The following is a 17,914-nucleotide window of genomic DNA, read 5'->3' on the forward strand; positions in this document are numbered from 1 at the left end:
TCCATTTGTATTTTGGGGCCCCTTGCATATGTTAATATATTCATTTTGACCTGATTACTAATATAAACCTATTGACCAATAAAGCTAATATTGTATTATGAAGTTTATAATTAAGACATATATATATATATAATTAAGATACGTACATATATATATCTTATATATATATAAGACATGTTCAAACTTTTTATATAGTACATAATCATAATTTATTCAACTTGCTGAGAAGGCATAACGCTGAATTTCCCCATAAGGGCAGGCTTGTATATTTAACCATAATACTGTATCTCCCGTATGCCCTTTATTTTCCTAACATAGGGTAATATTAGATCAGTGCATTTATTGTTGCAATTCTGCCTGTGCCTGAGTTTGTGAATCAAACATTCCTATCAGTAATTTTAGTTGAATGTTTATATATTAGTGGCTGAAGCAACTTAAGAGATATGTACTTGTTCAATCTAAAACACTGGAAAGTGTTAGAATAATGGGTTTTTTGTTTTGTTTTTTGGATATTTCTTGTTAACCTGTTTAATCATGGCATAGCATAAAGAAACTGCCCAATTGAGAACAATATACATAAAATATTAAATAATTTGCCCCTCCCCAGTGCTGAGTACCTGAGGAAAAATATCCTGAAAATCCAGATAAAATTTTTCTGTGTATTTTTTTCTTGAGGTTTTTTAAAAAAAAAATCATGTATCCCTACTTCTACATTTCTACACGTACAGACCTTGTATTAAAGCATTTATACTGTAGTTCTACATTTAGTTTCTAGGTGATTGATATAAAATCGATCAGTGAGATTTGAGGGATCTCCCCCATCCACTTACCGTCTTACCCATTACAGGTGGGTGAAAAAAAAAGTATGGAAAGTCACATTACTGGTGACCTATAGAGTTTTGTTTTCTAATCAAAACAATAAATCACAGGATTGCAAACAAATTCACTGTGTGTTACTCTGTTTTGTTTTAGTCTGTTGGATGAGCTGCCTGAGTCGGTGCTTAAATGGGCTCCTTCCGGAAGCAGTTGCCCTAAGTCAGGTGATAACTTCTGTCTTCTCCTATATGATTTACAGCTCACCACATTTGTCACTCTTGTTTTGTAGCTTTTGCTGCACCCAGTCCCATTCCCAAAGTGGTGGGAAGAAACTCTCCAGGGTTACAGATAGGTTGCTAGAGAAGAGAATGTTTAGATCCTCTTTTCATTAGGACACAAGAATGCTGCAAGAACATATGCAGGCAGCGTTCTGGGCTCTGCTGATGGCATTGCTTTCTTTTAGATGTATATTTTGGGAATCATGCACGGGCTTAATGGTCAACTGTATCTGGTATTTCTAGAGTGGACTTTCTGTTTTTGTTCCTATGTGTGTTGCTGAAAGAAGAGAAAGTTGATCTAAGGAAAGACTACTTTCAATTAATAATTTAAAAAACCAAACCATTAAACACTTGAATGCTGTTTAGACTTGGGTTATAGTCTGACTCAACAGCCAGAAAAAAAATTTTGGATTGGCAAGGCATATGACCTTGGGATTCAGAGTGTATTTCATTAAACAGGTTTCTCTTTCATGTTAGTATAGACCATTTCGGAATTCTTTAATTGGTAGTGCTATCAGTAAAAATAGTAAGGCAGTTCAGAATTACCCAAGTGCCGCATGGCACATTGTTCGGCACCGAGTTAACCACCGAGTGAGACTGCCTCACAGAGCAGAGGCTGCTTCTGCTGTCCGGCTTGCTTTCTCTCCGAGACGATAAGCAGAGTGAATCTTGATCTCTGTTTCTACCGAGCAACTTCAAAGTTAGCTTTTAGCTGACTTATGAAAGTAAATATGTACGCTGAGTGTCTAGATAAGGTCAAGTAGTATCGGTTTCCACATGAGAGTTTAAAAGTAGAGTTAAATCATCTTAAACGTATACTTACAGCCCTTCTTTGACCAGAAACCAAAATTTTCATTTCCTTAGGAAATGAACAGACCAGTTCCGTTTTCCCACCTCCACTTCCCAAGTCCCACAGGTCTGCCCAACATGAGTCTTCTGCTTCCCACTCTCTGTTGTCCCTTTCCTTCTGATGGAGGGAGGCACACGGCAGAGTAGTATTCTCATTTGGGGGGATGGGTTGAAAGATGAAAACTTTTCATTTATGTAACTGCACTGAGTAACTCAGTCAATATGCCAGTATTCCTTTTTGGCTAATATTCTTATTGGCATTTTTACCAAGTCACACAGCTTTCATTTTACTCAACAGGACAGCAAAAAGAGAGATGAGGAGATGTTAAAATTTTTTTTAAATTGTGTATCTCTTTTCTTGTCTCTCACTGTTCAGTTTAGGATTAGGAAAGAAAGCCCATGTGCCCTGGATCGTACACAATAAATGCTTATGGACCAGTGTATATTCTGGGGCACTGCTATTGCTAAATATAATATTTGAGTGGTATGAGAAATGGTGGGAGGAGTGCCAGGCTCCTCTTTTTCAGTACAAACCATTTGTTTGGGTCTATACTATTATTTTATAAAATGCAGATTTCTATTTCTAAAGCACAAAACATTGAAACTTTATTATTAACTGAAGGTCTCTTAAGTTAGTTGGTTATGCTTAGGAGAGTGGGTATGGCTAGCATGAGAAGTAATCTGATTTACAAAAGGTTTATTACTAAGACATTTTATGAAATAAAACAGCTGAGAAGTTTGCAACATGCATGTCCAATTCAGTGTAATAATATCAATAATGGTTTCAAAAGTTTCTATCTCTTGAAATGATAGTAATGATACTTAATATTTCACTAGCTTAAAAAGCAGATGATTCAAGAATATCATAATTTCATACTACTCAAAGCATCTGTTTTATAACTCTGGAAATATGCTAGTAAATTAAAAGGTGTACTTAATATAATAAATCCAGATCTTGAAAGGCTAACATTTAAACCAGTACTATATCACAATCATCTAAGTGTCAGGTTTATCATAATATATTCATAACAGAGGTGGCTCTTTTCTTTTTCTCCCTCTCCTACCTCACTGGTACCTCATTTTTTCAAACCCCAGACCCATGAAGGCTTTGCAGCACAGCTGCTATCAGCTGGTGGAGGGCCAGTCTTCCATTGTCTTCTAACAGTGATTTGTGAAAAGTGTCCCCAACATATTCAGCTCTCTTCTTCATTTGGGATATTCTGGTTAATAGAATTGTGATATATACCAAACTGGGCTTACCAATCTTGAAAGGAACAAAGAACAACAGAATATTCATATTAAAGTGGTAGTGGATGTAATTTAATCCTTTTTCTTTTGGATCATCTCTTCAAGAATTGGACGCCCCAAAAAGGGCTTCTGGAAACATGAGTTATAAATGTGATGAAGCTGCAGCACTTCCTAGTTACAGAGACCTGGTCGAGCGAGTGCTAGATAACAGAGTTTGACATCTTATACATTAGAGAGGAAAAAAGGAGGTTGCAGAATTGCCACAGTATCCAAAAAACCAAAAAAACTCTGGAGCCAGGAGTTTTCATTTTAGCCGCAATAGCCTTATGTTCCTGGAAAATAGTTGTGGACAATACAGTGTAAAATGGTCACTCTCTGACTTTCCTTGGGGGGGGAGAGATGATGACTATTCCTTTTGGAATTTTTCCCTGTAGGGAGTGAAACCCAGTGTCTCTGCAGTTCCCCACTTGAAAGGAGGTAGGCCTGTAAGGGAGCAAAGATTTAGGAAGTCAGTTCTGCCAAGCCACGAAGCTTCCCCAATTTCCCCACCATAGGATATAAACAACTTAGTGAGAAAATAAGAGGTACTTGTGTCTGGGTCAGTAGTAAGTTTTTGAAGAGGAAAGGCTTGAAAAACTAGTTTATGGAGTATAAACATCTCTGTAAACAAATGAAAACATGCCAGTTTTTAAACAGTGTATGGTATTATCACTTATATCTCAGATTGAACCTCCACCTGAAACAAAAATGCAAACTACATTTGTTGTAAAGTGGCTGTATTTCTAATTTTTGGTTACTGATTCTACTTGTACTGTATTTAAAAGTTTGTAGTTCATAACTTTTTTTGTGGGGAGGTCACTATACCATTCTAGGGAAGAGAAAAAATAAAAGGTGGCAACTTCTCACCCTTGTGCTCTAAATCAGAAAGGCTATGCCATGATTGCACTGGGCTAGCTAGGTATGCAGGACTTGAGCGAGGTTCGGCAAATTCTAAAGTCAGTCACGGCTAAAACTGTAGAATTCAAGGTCACTTCTAAATGAACTGTTGTAATCTCAAAATCAAAGCCTTAATGACAATTTGCAATGATTTTTTCCTTTAAAGTAAGGACGTTTATAGTATTTTTAACTGAATTTTTAAAACTTCAAAAAACTTATTTTTAACTGAATTTTTAAAATTTCAGAAAGAAGTGTGAAGCATGGCTGGTCTGTTATATTATTCATGTAGTTCTTAGTAGTTGCACCCTATAAATCAAAATCACTAACTATAATTTTTAAAATTTGCTTCTTTTGATGAGTGAATTGTAAACATATCAACAAAGATATGTTTAAAAAAAAAAAAAAACACTAGTTTCTCCCATCTTGTCCAATCTGTAGGTCACTAGATTTCAGTCATTTTTGGATATCATTTACAAGAGTACTTTCCTGTTGAACTGTTCATTCTTAGTTTCTTCGAGGGGGGTGTATGTGTGTGCATGCACTTGCTTGTGTAAGAGAAAAACAACAGAGATTTTGAGAATATTGGAGTTTTGAAATTTTTTTCCGATTATGAATGACATATTAAAAAAATTTAATACTTCACAGGTGAAATAGCCCAGTATTTGGTATGTGCTCATAATTTAGCATATGATGAAAAGCCAGACTATCAAATGCTCAAGAAAATTCTGAACCCAAGTGGAATACCTTTAGGACCACTGGAATTTTCCCCTAAAGGAGAGAGCTTAAACGTGCGTACTCCCAATAATCAAAAGGTAAGTAACGGTCCCTGGAATCCAGTGATGACCTTCTGTGAAGCTTATGTACCAAATGAAGTTGTTTTAGGTGTCAAAATGAGTCTGACAGTCCTGTTTCTTACTTATATCTAATTCTTATATCCCCTGAGCTCCGAGAAATTTTATTGAAGGTTCCTTTGACTTGTTGTCTTTAAGAGAAAAATAGTAGGATCTGTGGCCTGTTGTGTATTATTAAAGAAATAAAGCAGTCACTGATGTCACAGAGATAGGACTAGGGTAAGATATTAAAGGCTTTATTCATGGAAACCTTTTTTTGCTGCTTTTCTTCAGATTTTCTTTAGTCATCCCTCTGTTTTTGCTTACCCTTGGCCATAATTTGGTGGTGGTAATAATATTCTTAAATTTTACCAGAATATTTGTATGTGCTGATATTTCAATCTATAGAAACAATTCTTTTTTGCAAAAAGTTATTTTTTAAAATTACACCTTCCACTTTATCTTCCAACTGACTCCCTCACAGCAACATTTAAAAAAAAAATTAGAACTGGAAACAACACAAAAGAATTAGAACTTGAAACATTTTTTAAGAAGGTGGGAGAAGCCTGAGACTGCTATCAGCAATGTTACTGGAAGGGCAACTAAATGTCTAATCCTGCCTTGACACTGCCCATGTGCAAAAAAAAAAAAAAAAAAAAGAAAGGGAGGGCTTTGTTTCCTGATGCATGTACATTAAGGTAGGGTCAGGATGTCATTCATTTTTAATATTTCTTGTGAACTTTGGATCATCACAAGTATTCATGAGCCAAGAATGCAGGATGCAAACTGATGTGACTGATAGGCTGCTAGATGAATGGTGAGTCAAGTATCAGTGCACAGATGGTTCTGATTTGCTGAATTTTGTAGCTGCTGCAACTGAAGACATAAAATATCCTTCTAGTCATAAATTAGCTCTTTGGAAGCAAAACCTTGGCACCAGAGCTTTACAACCTTCAATTAGTAGGGAAAGAAGTATTTGAATGACTGTGGTATTGACATCTGTAGGCCTGCATAGTAATCATTCCTAATAGAAGAGAATATCTGTTTGAGGAGGTTTTGCATGGCTAATTAACTACCAGTGAGAATATGTAATTTTTTCATGATCTCCTGATTGTCACCTTTCTCTCATGATACAATTACATTTTATTGTAGCAAGTGCCTCACAAACCAATTGTCAGCACTATTTACGTATTGCAGAAGGCAGAACAAAAGTTCATGTTTAATAAAAAGCCACTGGATTTTGATCTTGGTAATTACTGAGACTTATTTTAACAGTTTTATTGACTTTTGTGTTTTTACCACTTTTGCAACAAAACAAAGAGCCATTTCCTTGACATAGTATTTCCCTTGCAATAATAGCCAGCACTTAATCTACACTAATTTAAGTAGATTTTTTCCTTTTTTGTAGTTTTTCAGTTTCATAAACTTAATTGAAATATAAAAGAAGCCATTTAAAAAACTGATAGCTATATCCTCTGATATAAAATTCTAATTATTACCCACCAGAATTTTCAGTTTCATCAAATTCAAAGGATGTTTGTTGTGAAACCATTTTTATAGGCAGAGATAGAACATAAAACATTTTTTTCCAGTGAGCCTCAATCAAAAATATTTTATTCTTCCCTTTTGATTAGAGCACTTTGATTATGAGTAAAAAGAAAACACTAAGAATAATATGCATTCTTAAGACTCTAGCTAATTTCTGTTAACAATATGATCAGCCTCAGTATATAGACATTAAGATCAATCAGGGATATATTTCATAGCAGATCAATATTTACTGAATAATGACTTTATTTCTGTAGTATTTTGAGTACACTAATATATTTGATAATTATAAAATATAGGTTCACCATATGTGACCACACCTTAAATTTCTTTTTATTTTTAAATTGACAGATTTTGAAATGCTGCAAAAACAAAACTTGAAAATGATCAAAAGCACAGTATGATAATATAAACTGTCCTGAACTCAGTTTTCCTAAATGATCAAGGATAGTTTCCACAGTTGATTGCTTCCATAACAAAAATCATTTTTAAGTCCAGAATGAATATCAATCACATGGCCCCAAATTTCTCTCTTTTTAGACAGAATCCCCTCATTAGTAGCTAAAGATATTTCTTGTTACTCTATACATGGATCTAATTATTTAACAAAATAAATAATGAACTCTGGACTTGTACTTTTTGGACAAAGATACTTAAAAAGAAGTCAGTGGACCAGGAAACATATATAGATAGATAAATAAAATGTTTCTATGATTCAGTATTCAAAGGAAAGTTATGAATGTTTGATTTTTTAAGTGTTATTTCCCTCAGTATAAGTGGTTTGTGCCTTTTAAATTTAGTAGTTATAACAAAAGTATGTTTTGGTTAGGTATTATAAAATAGCACATCACCGTAAGAATCTCAGCAAACTTACAGCATCTTTTTGCAAAAAAAAAACCAGAGGGATTTATCCAATACTGGGTTTTACTAGGCATCGTAAACTGTTTCCTATAAACTGAACCTTCTTCTTGAAGTCCTCAAATACTGTTACTGGAGTTAAATTGGAAATGAACTTTCGTCAAAGTAGTAGAGACGTTGATATTTTTTCCTGAAAAGCAAATCTTTTGGGATATTTGCCTTAATCAAAATGATACTATGTACAGCTGATACTACTCTCTAGTAGTTCTGAAGGCTCTGGCATTGTCATATTAGAAGAATCTTATCATCAGGGCTACCTCAGTCTATTTATGCCATCCATTGGGATGTAATATCCAAAATTCACTGAAGGAAACAATTCAGTAAGAATGCTTATTGAGGTGAGCTAAAGCTCCAGAATTCCTGGATGAGAATGCTAAAGCCAAGCTAGAAACCAGCATTACTGGAGGCCTCAATTCAACCCTTGAATAAGCCATTTCCTCAAGAGCCAGTAGTGGATCCTTTTATCAGTTTACCAATATCTCCCTCCTTATTCTGATGCGTGAATCCATTTTGTAATTTTATAGACACCTGAGCACAGTGAGCCACTCACCCTTCCCGAACACTTTACTAAGGCAGAGGACTAGCTGTAGGTCATAGTTAAAATGTTCAAGCTATCCTACATTTCAGACAAGAAAAAGTTTGTTTCTTCATTCACCCTGAATCTGAGGTTCGTATAGCAAATCCAGGGGTGAATAGATTATTACTGGTAGTAGTAGTAATCTTTGTATTGAACTTAAAAGCTTACAGAATTCTTACTTGAGCTTTAATTCTCAAAATAATTCTGTTAAAGTTGTCTTCATATTTCTTTTCTGTATGAGAAAAAGAATATAAATTCTTAATTATAAGCACATTTTTGCTTATTGAATTTTAGGAGTCCAAAAGTATTCCTTATTTTGTACAACAGTCTGAAGTGCCAATGAAGAATTAAATAAAAATTACCTTATTTGAATAGCCACTTTCTGGAAAGTGACACACATTTGGATAGTATCCTTCTATTTGATTATGTGGGATACCCAGGGTGTCTTCTATATTTACTTTTTTTTATCTTTGAGAAAAAGTTTTACTCTGTTCACAATTAAGTGTTAAACTTCATGATCCCACTTCACTCTTACCATTTTAAAAGTTTCCCTAGAAATAGAAATTTTCCATAAATTGGATATCATTTTGTTTATTAGCTAGAAGTGCTCATGGCAGCACAACTTAACCATCCAGCCAACTGACAGCAAATCCAGGAGGCACTGTCTCTTCTAGGAGGCCTCAGAGAGGGCTGAATATATTAGACCGAATTTTGTTTGTACATCAGAGGCTCCCAGACCAAAAACTGTTATACCTAAAGTGCCTAGCATATAGGAGGCACTAAAATTCTCAATATCTCAACTAATCCTTTCTGTCACAGAACACATTTCATAATGATTGGCAAGCCAGCATTTTATTAGGATAGAACTATGTACAGCAGCCTTGGGAAACACTTTGTTTCACACTAGTGGTATGATGGGCATTTATTACCAAGATAACTTCAATGGAAAACTGGCTCAGAAGCTGGTTACACATGAATTTTCCTAGGAGTTGGGGAGAGTTGAGTGGTAGAAATAAAGAACCCCTGAGTGACCAGAAAGCAATTCCAATTTTCAGGTTACCGAGAAGCAATGGCTTTGCTATCCTTTGAGAAGCTGGGATCCAGGAGGAGGGGTGAATAAAGAATGGTGTTGTGACAGCTTAAACCTAGCCACAAAACACCAGCATATTTTAAAGGGAAGGAGTGAACACACTTGGCAATAGAAGCTAAAAGTTGAGAGACTACAAATTAAGGCTCTGCTTGCCCAGCCAATGTAATTCATTCTCTAGTTTGGCACTGGCTACTCCATTATTTCCCCTTGTACTGTTCTTATCTTCTGCCCCCTATTTAACCCATGAAAAAAGGTGACGGCACTTTCAGCTGCTGTAAACATGAAGCTGCTGAACAAATACTTCACATAAGGATCTTCACTGTGGTTTTCAATCTTCCAACTGTATTGTGGGATCTGCCCTTCTATTTCTGTGTCTACTTCAAGGTTATTGAGAGCCAGTCATCCCCCAGATAACAGCATGGTGTGAAAAAGAAACCTTAGAGACAGCAAGCTTGTTGTAGAATTTAACCTCTGATACTGGTACACAGTATTAGATGACATGGACTGTTATTCATCTGCTCAAAGGTTAAATTACCTGTATAAAAAAGTAAGCAACATCATAAGCTCCTTTTGTATGTTCACATTAATTAGGCTCACTTCAATGATAGAAAACTAAGATTCTAATTAATAAGAATTTAAACTGAAAAGATGTCCTGGATCCACTCCCAGCAAAGGTTAATAATGAATTCATGTGCAGTTTTCAAATGTGACAGTTTTCTGTAAAAATGCTGTTTTCAATAAGCAAGTTATGTATAGAGAAAATTTCTAAAGAGTGCACAACAGTGACACAAATTTTAATTGGTCTTGTCCTATTGATGAGAAAAGGCCTGGATCTTGCCAACTACTGTACTTTTCTATAATTTCCATTTGTTGGTTTCCTCTTTATTTCTTCCTTTTTTCAAAGCTTGGCAAGTATAAAATTTTCAAGAATCTGGACATGAATGCATTTTTTTTTTTTACAAGTGTCAGAAGTTTTCCTTATATATTATTACTTAACTCTGTATCAACAGGTTGATTCACGAAAGGCTGCAACAAAGCAAGTCAATCAGATGCAAAATAGGTTACTAGAAAAAAAAGGCCACAGTGAGAGAAGTGCTGAGTCCTGTGCAACGTGGAGAAAAGTGCAAGAGGAGGAGAAGCTGACTGGGTTGTTTAACAGTGAAACAGTGCAGGTGAGAGGCATTTTGTTGTTGTTTCCCTTAATATTACATTAGAATATGCCCTTTGGGAATAAAGACTTTTATTTTCTCCTGAGGGCCAAGGTTGTACAGTTTTGTTAAATGAGAAAGGACAGAAAATATCCTATCCAGTGGATAAAATCAAAGCAGCCAAAAACAGTTATCATAGAAACGGAATGACAGTGAGCACATTTGCGTGCAGATCTGATTTCTTTCTTTAGCCCGAGAATCTAACGAAGTGCACTTGAATTTGTTAGGCCGGCTACGATCCATGAGGGACTCACTGTATTCCGTACTGTTACGTTGGCTCCTCCAGTCTAACCCATAAGCAGATGTGAGAGGGTCCCTGTCACTGTGGTTGTATTTCAAAATGATGTACTTTTATATCATCCGATCATTTGTTTGGCTAGTGACTCACCTTTAGCAGATGCCTCATTCAAGCAACAGCAGAAGTGTTTCCTAATTTAACCTTTTTTGACAAGGAGAAGCATACAAGCTATTTATATCTGCAGTGAAAAAAAATTTTTCCCAAAACGGCTAACATTTTATATGATTTCAACATCATTTTCTCCAAATGGTTTCAGGTAGTTTACAATATGGAACAAGATAATGCCCCCATCTTCTATCTACCCCCTGCCCCCCCCCAAAAAAAACAGTTGGTTAATCAGGCAGCTGGGATGTTAATCATTAAACTGAGCACTGAATTTGGCTCTGAACTTCCTGGCAGCCAAGGCAAAAATTAGAAGCCTACAAGTTAGGCATTTCTCATCTAACTAGCAAGCATACAAGTTTATCTAGAGAGAAAAATGCTTTATTTTAGTACTAATAGGAATCTTTTGCATTTATTCTGTTATAAAACAATAGTAGCATCATTTCCTTTTTGTTTTATTTTCAAATTGATATAAAGGAATCTACTTCAAGAGGACACATTTTATAGTTCCCATTTATAAAATTAAAGACAAATATTGCTTGGTGACAAAATTTAGATATTCTTGAGTGCTCTTTTTCAACCCTCCATTGTATAACTACATCATAATTTGCATATCCATTCTCCTATTAGTGGGTACCTGGGCTGCCCCTGTCTCAAGCCACCATGAATATAGTTGCTCTGAATATTCTGACACAAGTCCTTTTATGGATATGTTTTGTTTGTCCTGAGAAGTGGAATTGCTGGGTCATGGGGCAGATGTATGTTCAACATTATAAAAAGCTGACAAATACTTCCCACTTTATACTCTCATCAGTAACATATGTGAGTTCCATTCATTCCACATCCTCCCCACTATTTGGTGTTTGTCAGTCTTAATTCTAGTCAACCTGCGTATATTAGTATCTCGTGGTGATTCCAATTATCTTTATCTGATGACTAATAATTGTGAGCACCTTTTCCTGTGCTGACTGCCCATTCATATACCTTCTTTTGTGAAGTGTCTTTTCAAGTTTTATCCATTTTTATTTGAATGGTTGTCTTTCTATTATTAAGTTGTAGGAATTCTCTATATATTCCACATATAAGTCTCCTGTCCAATGTCTATATTGTGGATATGTTCTAGTGTGCAGCCTGCCTATTCATTTACTTAACAGTGTCTTTGATGAGCAGGAAGTATTTGTTTTTATTTGAAATTCAATTTATCAATTTATTATTTTTTTTCTGTAAAGAAATCTTTGCCTACCTCAAGGTCACAAAGTTATTTTGCTATATATTTTTTAGAAGGCTTATAGTTTTAGCTTTCATATTTGGGTCTGTGAGCCATCTCAAATCAGTTGGGTATGGTGTGAGATAGGGGTTGAGGTTCCTTCCATACTGAAAGCCAGTTATCCCAGTACCATTTCTTATAAAGATTTTCCTTTTCCTAATTAAATTTCTTTGGAGCCTTTTTCAAAAGTCAGCTGACTATATAAGCATGGGTCTATTTCTGGACTCTCTTTTCTATCAATCTGTTCCACACTGTATCAATTACTGTAGCTTTATAGCAAGTTCTGAAATTAGGTAGTTTAAGTCCTTCAACCCCTTTCTTTTCTTCAAAGATGCTATGGCCATTTTAGTTCCTGGTCCCCTCCATAAAATATAAGAATCACCTTGTCAGTTCCCACTAAACAGCACAATGGGATTTTAATTGGGACTACACTAAATCGAAAGATCAGTTTAAAGGGAAATGAAATCCCAACAACATTTGAGTTCTCCAATGCATGAACCTGATACTTCTCTCCATTTGTTTCTTTCAACAATGTTTTGTAGTTTTTAGTGTAGATATCCTATACATCTTCTATTAAAATTATTTCTCAATATTTTGGTTTTTAATCCTATTGTATATGTCATTTTTTCAAAAATTTTATATTCCAGTTATTTGTTCCTGGTATATAGAAATAAAATTGATTTTGTATATTGACCTTGTGTCTTGGGATCTTCCTAAAATTCACTGATTAGTTCTAGCAGTTCTTTTGTATTCTTAGGATTTTCTATATCATCAATCATGTTGTCTGTAAATAGAGTCTTCTTCCTTTCCAACATGTATGCCTTTCATTTATTCCTTTCATGTCTTATTACACCTGCTGGGACCTCTAATACTATACTGACTACTCAATATAGTAATGAGAGTGGGCATCCTTGTTCCTGATCTTAGGGGGAGAAGCATTCATTCTTCACCATTAAGTATGATGTTAACTGTAGGTTTTTCTTAAATGCCCTTTATCAGGCTGAGGAAATTTCGTTGTATTTATAGTTGAAGAATAAATTTTCGTCATGAATGGGTATTAAGTTGTTTTTGGGGATGTGTTGAGATGATCATATGATTTTTCACCTTTACTAGTATAATGAATTGCATTGATTTTTGAATGTTAACATTTTATTTCTGGAACAAATTCCACTTAGTCGTGATGTGTTGTCATACTGAATTCAATTTACTATTTTTCTGTTACAGATTTTTATATTTACATTGATGAGGGATAGTGGTTGGTAAATTTTCTTTTCTCTCAATATCCTTGTATGGTTTTGTTTTCCAGTCATTATATAAGTTACATTAGAGGGAAGTGTCTATTTTCAGAAAATGTCTCAGTAAGATTTGCCTTTCATAAAAATGACAGTTTAGAAAGAAAACTATCTAGGTCTAGAGTTTTGTTGTAGTAAAATTTCAAATTATGAATTTACTCTCTATCACAGATATAGTGATGATTAGATTTTCTTTTTCTTCTTGTGTCAGTTTTGGTAATTTGATCTTTCAAGGAATTTGTCCATTTCATTTAACTTGTCAAATTTGTCAGCACTATGTAGTTCATGATATTCTCTTGTTATACTTTTAATGTCTTCTTTATCCATTCCTGATAATGGTAACTTTATTCACTTTGCTTTATAGTGACACTGTCTCCTCAATCCTAAACCATGGAAAGCATTGGTCTTTTCTGCATCACTATAGTTTTGTCATTTTGAGCATGTCAGTATAAATCAGATTATACACTATGTAAACTTGTTGAGATTGGCTTTATTTCTTTCACCATAACACCCGTGAGATCCATGCAAATCTTGCATCTTTTGATAGTTCATTCCTTTTAATTGCTAGGTAGTATTCTGAGGTATGGATGTGTAGTGTTGAAGAACATATGAGTTTCTTCCAGTTTTTTGCCTTCCACCATTTAGTATGATGTTAGCTGTAGATTTTTGGTAGATGTTCTTTATCAAGTTGAAGTTCCCCTCCATTTCTAGTGTATTGAGAGTTATTATGAATGGGTGTTGAATACTGTCAAATGCTTTTTTGTATCTATTAATATGACCATATGATTTTTCACCTTTATACTGTTACTATGGTGGATGACATTGATTAATGTGAATACTGTGAATTACTGTGAATACTGAAACACTCTTACATTCCTTGAATCAACCCCACTTGGTCATGTCGTATTATTCTTTTCATTTGTCACTGGATTCAGTTTGTTAGTATTTTGTTGATGACTTTTACATCTCTAATGAAGACTGTTGGTCTGTAGTTTTCTTTTTATTTTATTGTCTTTTTCTGGTTTTGGAATCAGGTAATGCTTGCTTCATAAAATGAGTTGAGACATCTTCTAATTTCTGGAAGAGATTGAATAGAATTAGTGTTTCTTTTTAAATGTTTTAGAGAACTCTCCAGTGAAACCGTCTGGGCCTAGAGATTTCTTTTCCTTTTTTAACTATGAATTCAAGTTCTTTACTAAGACTATTCAGATTATCTGTTTCAAGAGTGGACAGACTTTCCTATAAAGAGCCAGACAGTAAATATTTAGGTTTTACAAGTCATATGGTCTCTCTTTTGTTCAACTATGCATTGTAGTGCAAAAGCATCATATACAATAGGTAAACAAATGAGTATAGCTGAGTTCCAGCAGAACATTTATGGCACTGAAATTTGAATTCCATGTAGTTTTCAAGGGTCACAAAGTATTTTTTCCAGCCATTTAAAAATGTAAAAACCATTCTTAGGTGGCAGGTTCTACAAAACAGGTGTTGAGCTGGATTTGGCCTGCAGACCACAGTTTACCACCCCCTAATCTATTTCATCTTGAGTTATTTTTGATAATTTGTGCTTTTCTAAGAATTGGTCTATTTCATCCAAGCTGTTATATTTTTATTTGTAGAACTGTTCATAGTATTCCTTTATTTAAATTCTCTAAATGGAATTGAAGCCTATAGTAATATTTCTTTCCAAATATCAGTAGTTTGTTTTCTTTTTTGGTCAGGTTTATCAATTTTATTGGTCACAGAGCCAGCTTTTGTTTGAGTTTTCTCTATTTTTGTTTTGTCGATTCCATTGATTTCTGCTCTTATTTTTATTTCCTTCGTTCTGCTATGTATTTTCTCTTTTTCTAGTTGCTTGAGGTAGAAACAAGCCTCAATTATTGAATTGAGACTTCTTTTTTAATGTAAGTATTTAGTATTAGAGATTTTCCTTCTAACAGTGTGTTAGCCATGTCCTATATATTTTGATACGTTTTCATTTTCATTCAGTTCAATATATTTTAAAGTTTCTCTTGGGTCTCTGACCCATTCAGGAGTTTTTTTAAATTTTCAAATGTTTGAAGATTTTCCTGTTATTTCTTTCCTTCAGCTTGATTTAGGTGTATTTTCTTTTTCTATTTCAGGTGGAAGATTAGGCTACTGATTTGAAACCTCTATTTTTTTCTAATATAAGCATTGAATGCTATAAATGACCTACTGAGTCCCCTTTTAACTGCATCCCATAAATCCTTATATATTGTATTTTAATTTTGTACTTTCCCATGAGACTTCTTTTGATGTCTTGGTTATTAGGAGTGTGTTGTCTAATTTCCAAATGTTTAAAGATTTTCTGTTACTGATTTCTAATTTATATTATTATCTGAGAACATGCTTTGTATAAGTTAAGGTTTGTTTCATAACCCCCATCTATCTCTAGCTTGGTGAATAGTACAGTTGCGATCGAAAAGAACATGTACTCTTCTGTTTTGGGGTGGAGTGCTCTATAAATATCAGATCTCATTGGTTTGTGTGATCTAACCTTGCTGTTTTTGTCTAGTAGTTCTCTGTTAATTACTAAGACTGATGTTTTCTAGTAAGGAGGATGTGAGCTGCTGCCTCTTTGCTGTCCCTTGCTTAATGCAAGGCAATGGTGGTCAGTAGGGCTATGTACCAGTAAAACTTTACTCACAAACAGGCAGCTAGCCAATGAGCCACAGTTTTCCAACCCTAGCCATAGACTGTCTCTCCCAATCAGAGCTCTCAGTAAACTGAAGACAGCTGGTAGTTAAATCCTTTGATGAGTGCCTTCCCATTTGACATCATTTGTTGTTGCTTAAAGACAGAGAAGGTATTTAGGTCACACAAGAGATGATTCTATCTTGAAATTTTAGTAGTTTGACTTCTGTTCTTACCTAGACGGGGATTAACTAGATCATCCACTTCTACATGTAACTTATATGTAAATGCAGCTTAGATTAGCTTACCTGTAGCAGCCTTTAGAAATATGATTTGATGGTGTATTATTTCTTTCTTTGTGGAAGAACAATGCTTTATGGGCCTACTGGAGTAACTATTAACTCATTTTGCCTTTAGTGAATTAAGCTGACAAAACTTTAGGAAAATTGCATTCGTGTGACTTTGTTAGCTCTCAGGCAGTAAAGAGTAGTTTATAGTTATCTCAATAATTTATTTCTTTTTAATGGAGAAGCTAAAGAGCCTTCAAGACATCTCTTTTGACACAGTGAAAACTAATTTGTATAGACTGCTTGATTCCTTTTTGCTTAGGAGATTAGGGTGAGCATCTTTTCTTAGATCAGCTTCTGGGCAAATAAAGATTTTTACCAGCTGTCTTCTCGAGGTCTGTTATGGGAAGATGTCAATCTCTGGTGCTCCGGCAGGAGGCTGCAGGGGGCAGGCCACTGGCTAAGGCCAGTCTGTGGGTGCACAGCACTTGCACCACCATCTTGCTCCAGTGCTTCTAGCATCTTTAATTATTACTGACCAAAAAGCCTTCTAATTATTACTATTTTTTCATATTCTAACCTATTTTTGATTATAAATTATTTAAGAAACAGCCTACTTCTTGGTTTAAAAGAACCAATCATCAATCAAATTAACCAGATTTGGTCGTTTGATGCTGGTAAGTACTTTATAAACACTTAAAATCAAGAACCTAAAAATAACTTCTCAGGAAAAATAAAAAGCACACAAAAACTTGATCTTGTGTAACAAATTTTATTTAGCATTCTTATAGAGTACACAAAATAAACACTTGGATAACTCAAACCTAACAAACACATATGTATTTTCTCATAGGAAAGCACAAGGAGAAGACAAAAATATTGTGAGTCTCAAGAATTTCTGAATGAAGTAGAAAGTTCTCCACAACAATCCAGCGGTATACAGTTCCCCAGTTCATTTTATGAACCCCATCAAGCTTTTACCAGTCCAGATATGTTCAACAAGTCAAGCTCTCTCTCTTGGTACACATACACTTCTACAACTGGTATGGAGGTCACAGAATTAGACAGTTCTACAGGATTTTGGCTTACAATTTCCCAGTTTACTCTTAGTGAAGAGATAAAGGCAGATGTATATTATTATGGCTTCACCATTCTTCTTCTTTTGATATTAGTATGTCTTGCTTTATATTTTCTCTAAAGATATCAAATAAAATCCTTTTGGTAATTTAAGTTTCCAGTTCTTCACAGAAATGTTGCATTCTTATTTCAGGCTTTTCTCCCAGACATTTTCAAGGTAAGTGGCTTATAAAAAGAGGAATGCCTTTATATTAGAGATGGTGTAATGATAGAGTTTGGAAAATACTTTTTAAGGTTCAGATCACCTAGGAAATCTAGAAAAGGGGTTAACTTTCGTTTCATCAAAGGAGAAATCTGAAAATTAAAATGTTAATAGGGACAATTTATCTTAGAAATTTCTTTTTTTTAAATACATAGATTGACAGATGTTTCCAAAAATTTTATATAAGCTGATATACTATACAGCTATCTTCTAAAACACATTACTAAAAGCTAGGCACATTTTATGAAATGTGATTAATAATTTGCTTACCTTACTACAATATGGACATTCACCAAATATGACGTTAAAACTCTGTCTACTAGTCAGTAGTCCTCTCAACCACTGAAGATTTTAAAAAGAGAAGAAAAAGAAAGGG

General features: G+C 34.6%; 2 protein-coding genes across 4 annotated transcripts in view; one reads left to right on the forward strand and one right to left on the reverse strand.

Moving 5' to 3' along the window:
• Window positions 1-17,398, forward strand: part of VRK2 (VRK serine/threonine kinase 2) — an 89,297-nt gene extending 71,899 nt beyond the window's left edge. The window contains exons 10-13 of one of the 2 annotated variants that reach the window (XM_061168657.1): window positions 973-1,040; window positions 4,773-4,939; window positions 10,101-10,262; window positions 17,053-17,398. In XM_061168657.1, coding sequence (XP_061024640.1) covers window positions 973-1,040; window positions 4,773-4,939; window positions 10,101-10,262; window positions 17,053-17,397 — 742 coding nt within the window. In that variant the 3' untranslated portion in view covers window position 17,398. The remainder of the gene's footprint in view (window positions 1-972; window positions 1,041-4,772; window positions 4,940-10,100; window positions 10,263-17,052) is intronic. The other variant, XM_061168658.1, reaches the window with a different exon arrangement.
• Window positions 16,987-17,914, reverse strand: part of FANCL (FA complementation group L) — a 77,554-nt gene continuing 76,626 nt past the window's right edge. For both annotated transcript variants that reach the window (XM_061210927.1, XM_061210928.1), the window contains 2 exons: window positions 17,809-17,880; window positions 16,987-17,501 (listed from right to left, as the gene is read on the reverse strand). In XM_061210927.1, the coding sequence (XP_061066910.1) occupies window positions 17,466-17,501; window positions 17,809-17,880 (108 nt within the window). In that variant the 3' untranslated portion in view covers window positions 16,987-17,465. The remainder of the gene's footprint in view (window positions 17,502-17,808; window positions 17,881-17,914) is intronic.

This window comes from Eubalaena glacialis, chromosome 14 (genome assembly GCF_028564815.1).
Source record: "Eubalaena glacialis isolate mEubGla1 chromosome 14, mEubGla1.1.hap2.+ XY, whole genome shotgun sequence".
NCBI lineage: Eukaryota > Metazoa > Chordata > Mammalia > Artiodactyla > Balaenidae > Eubalaena > Eubalaena glacialis.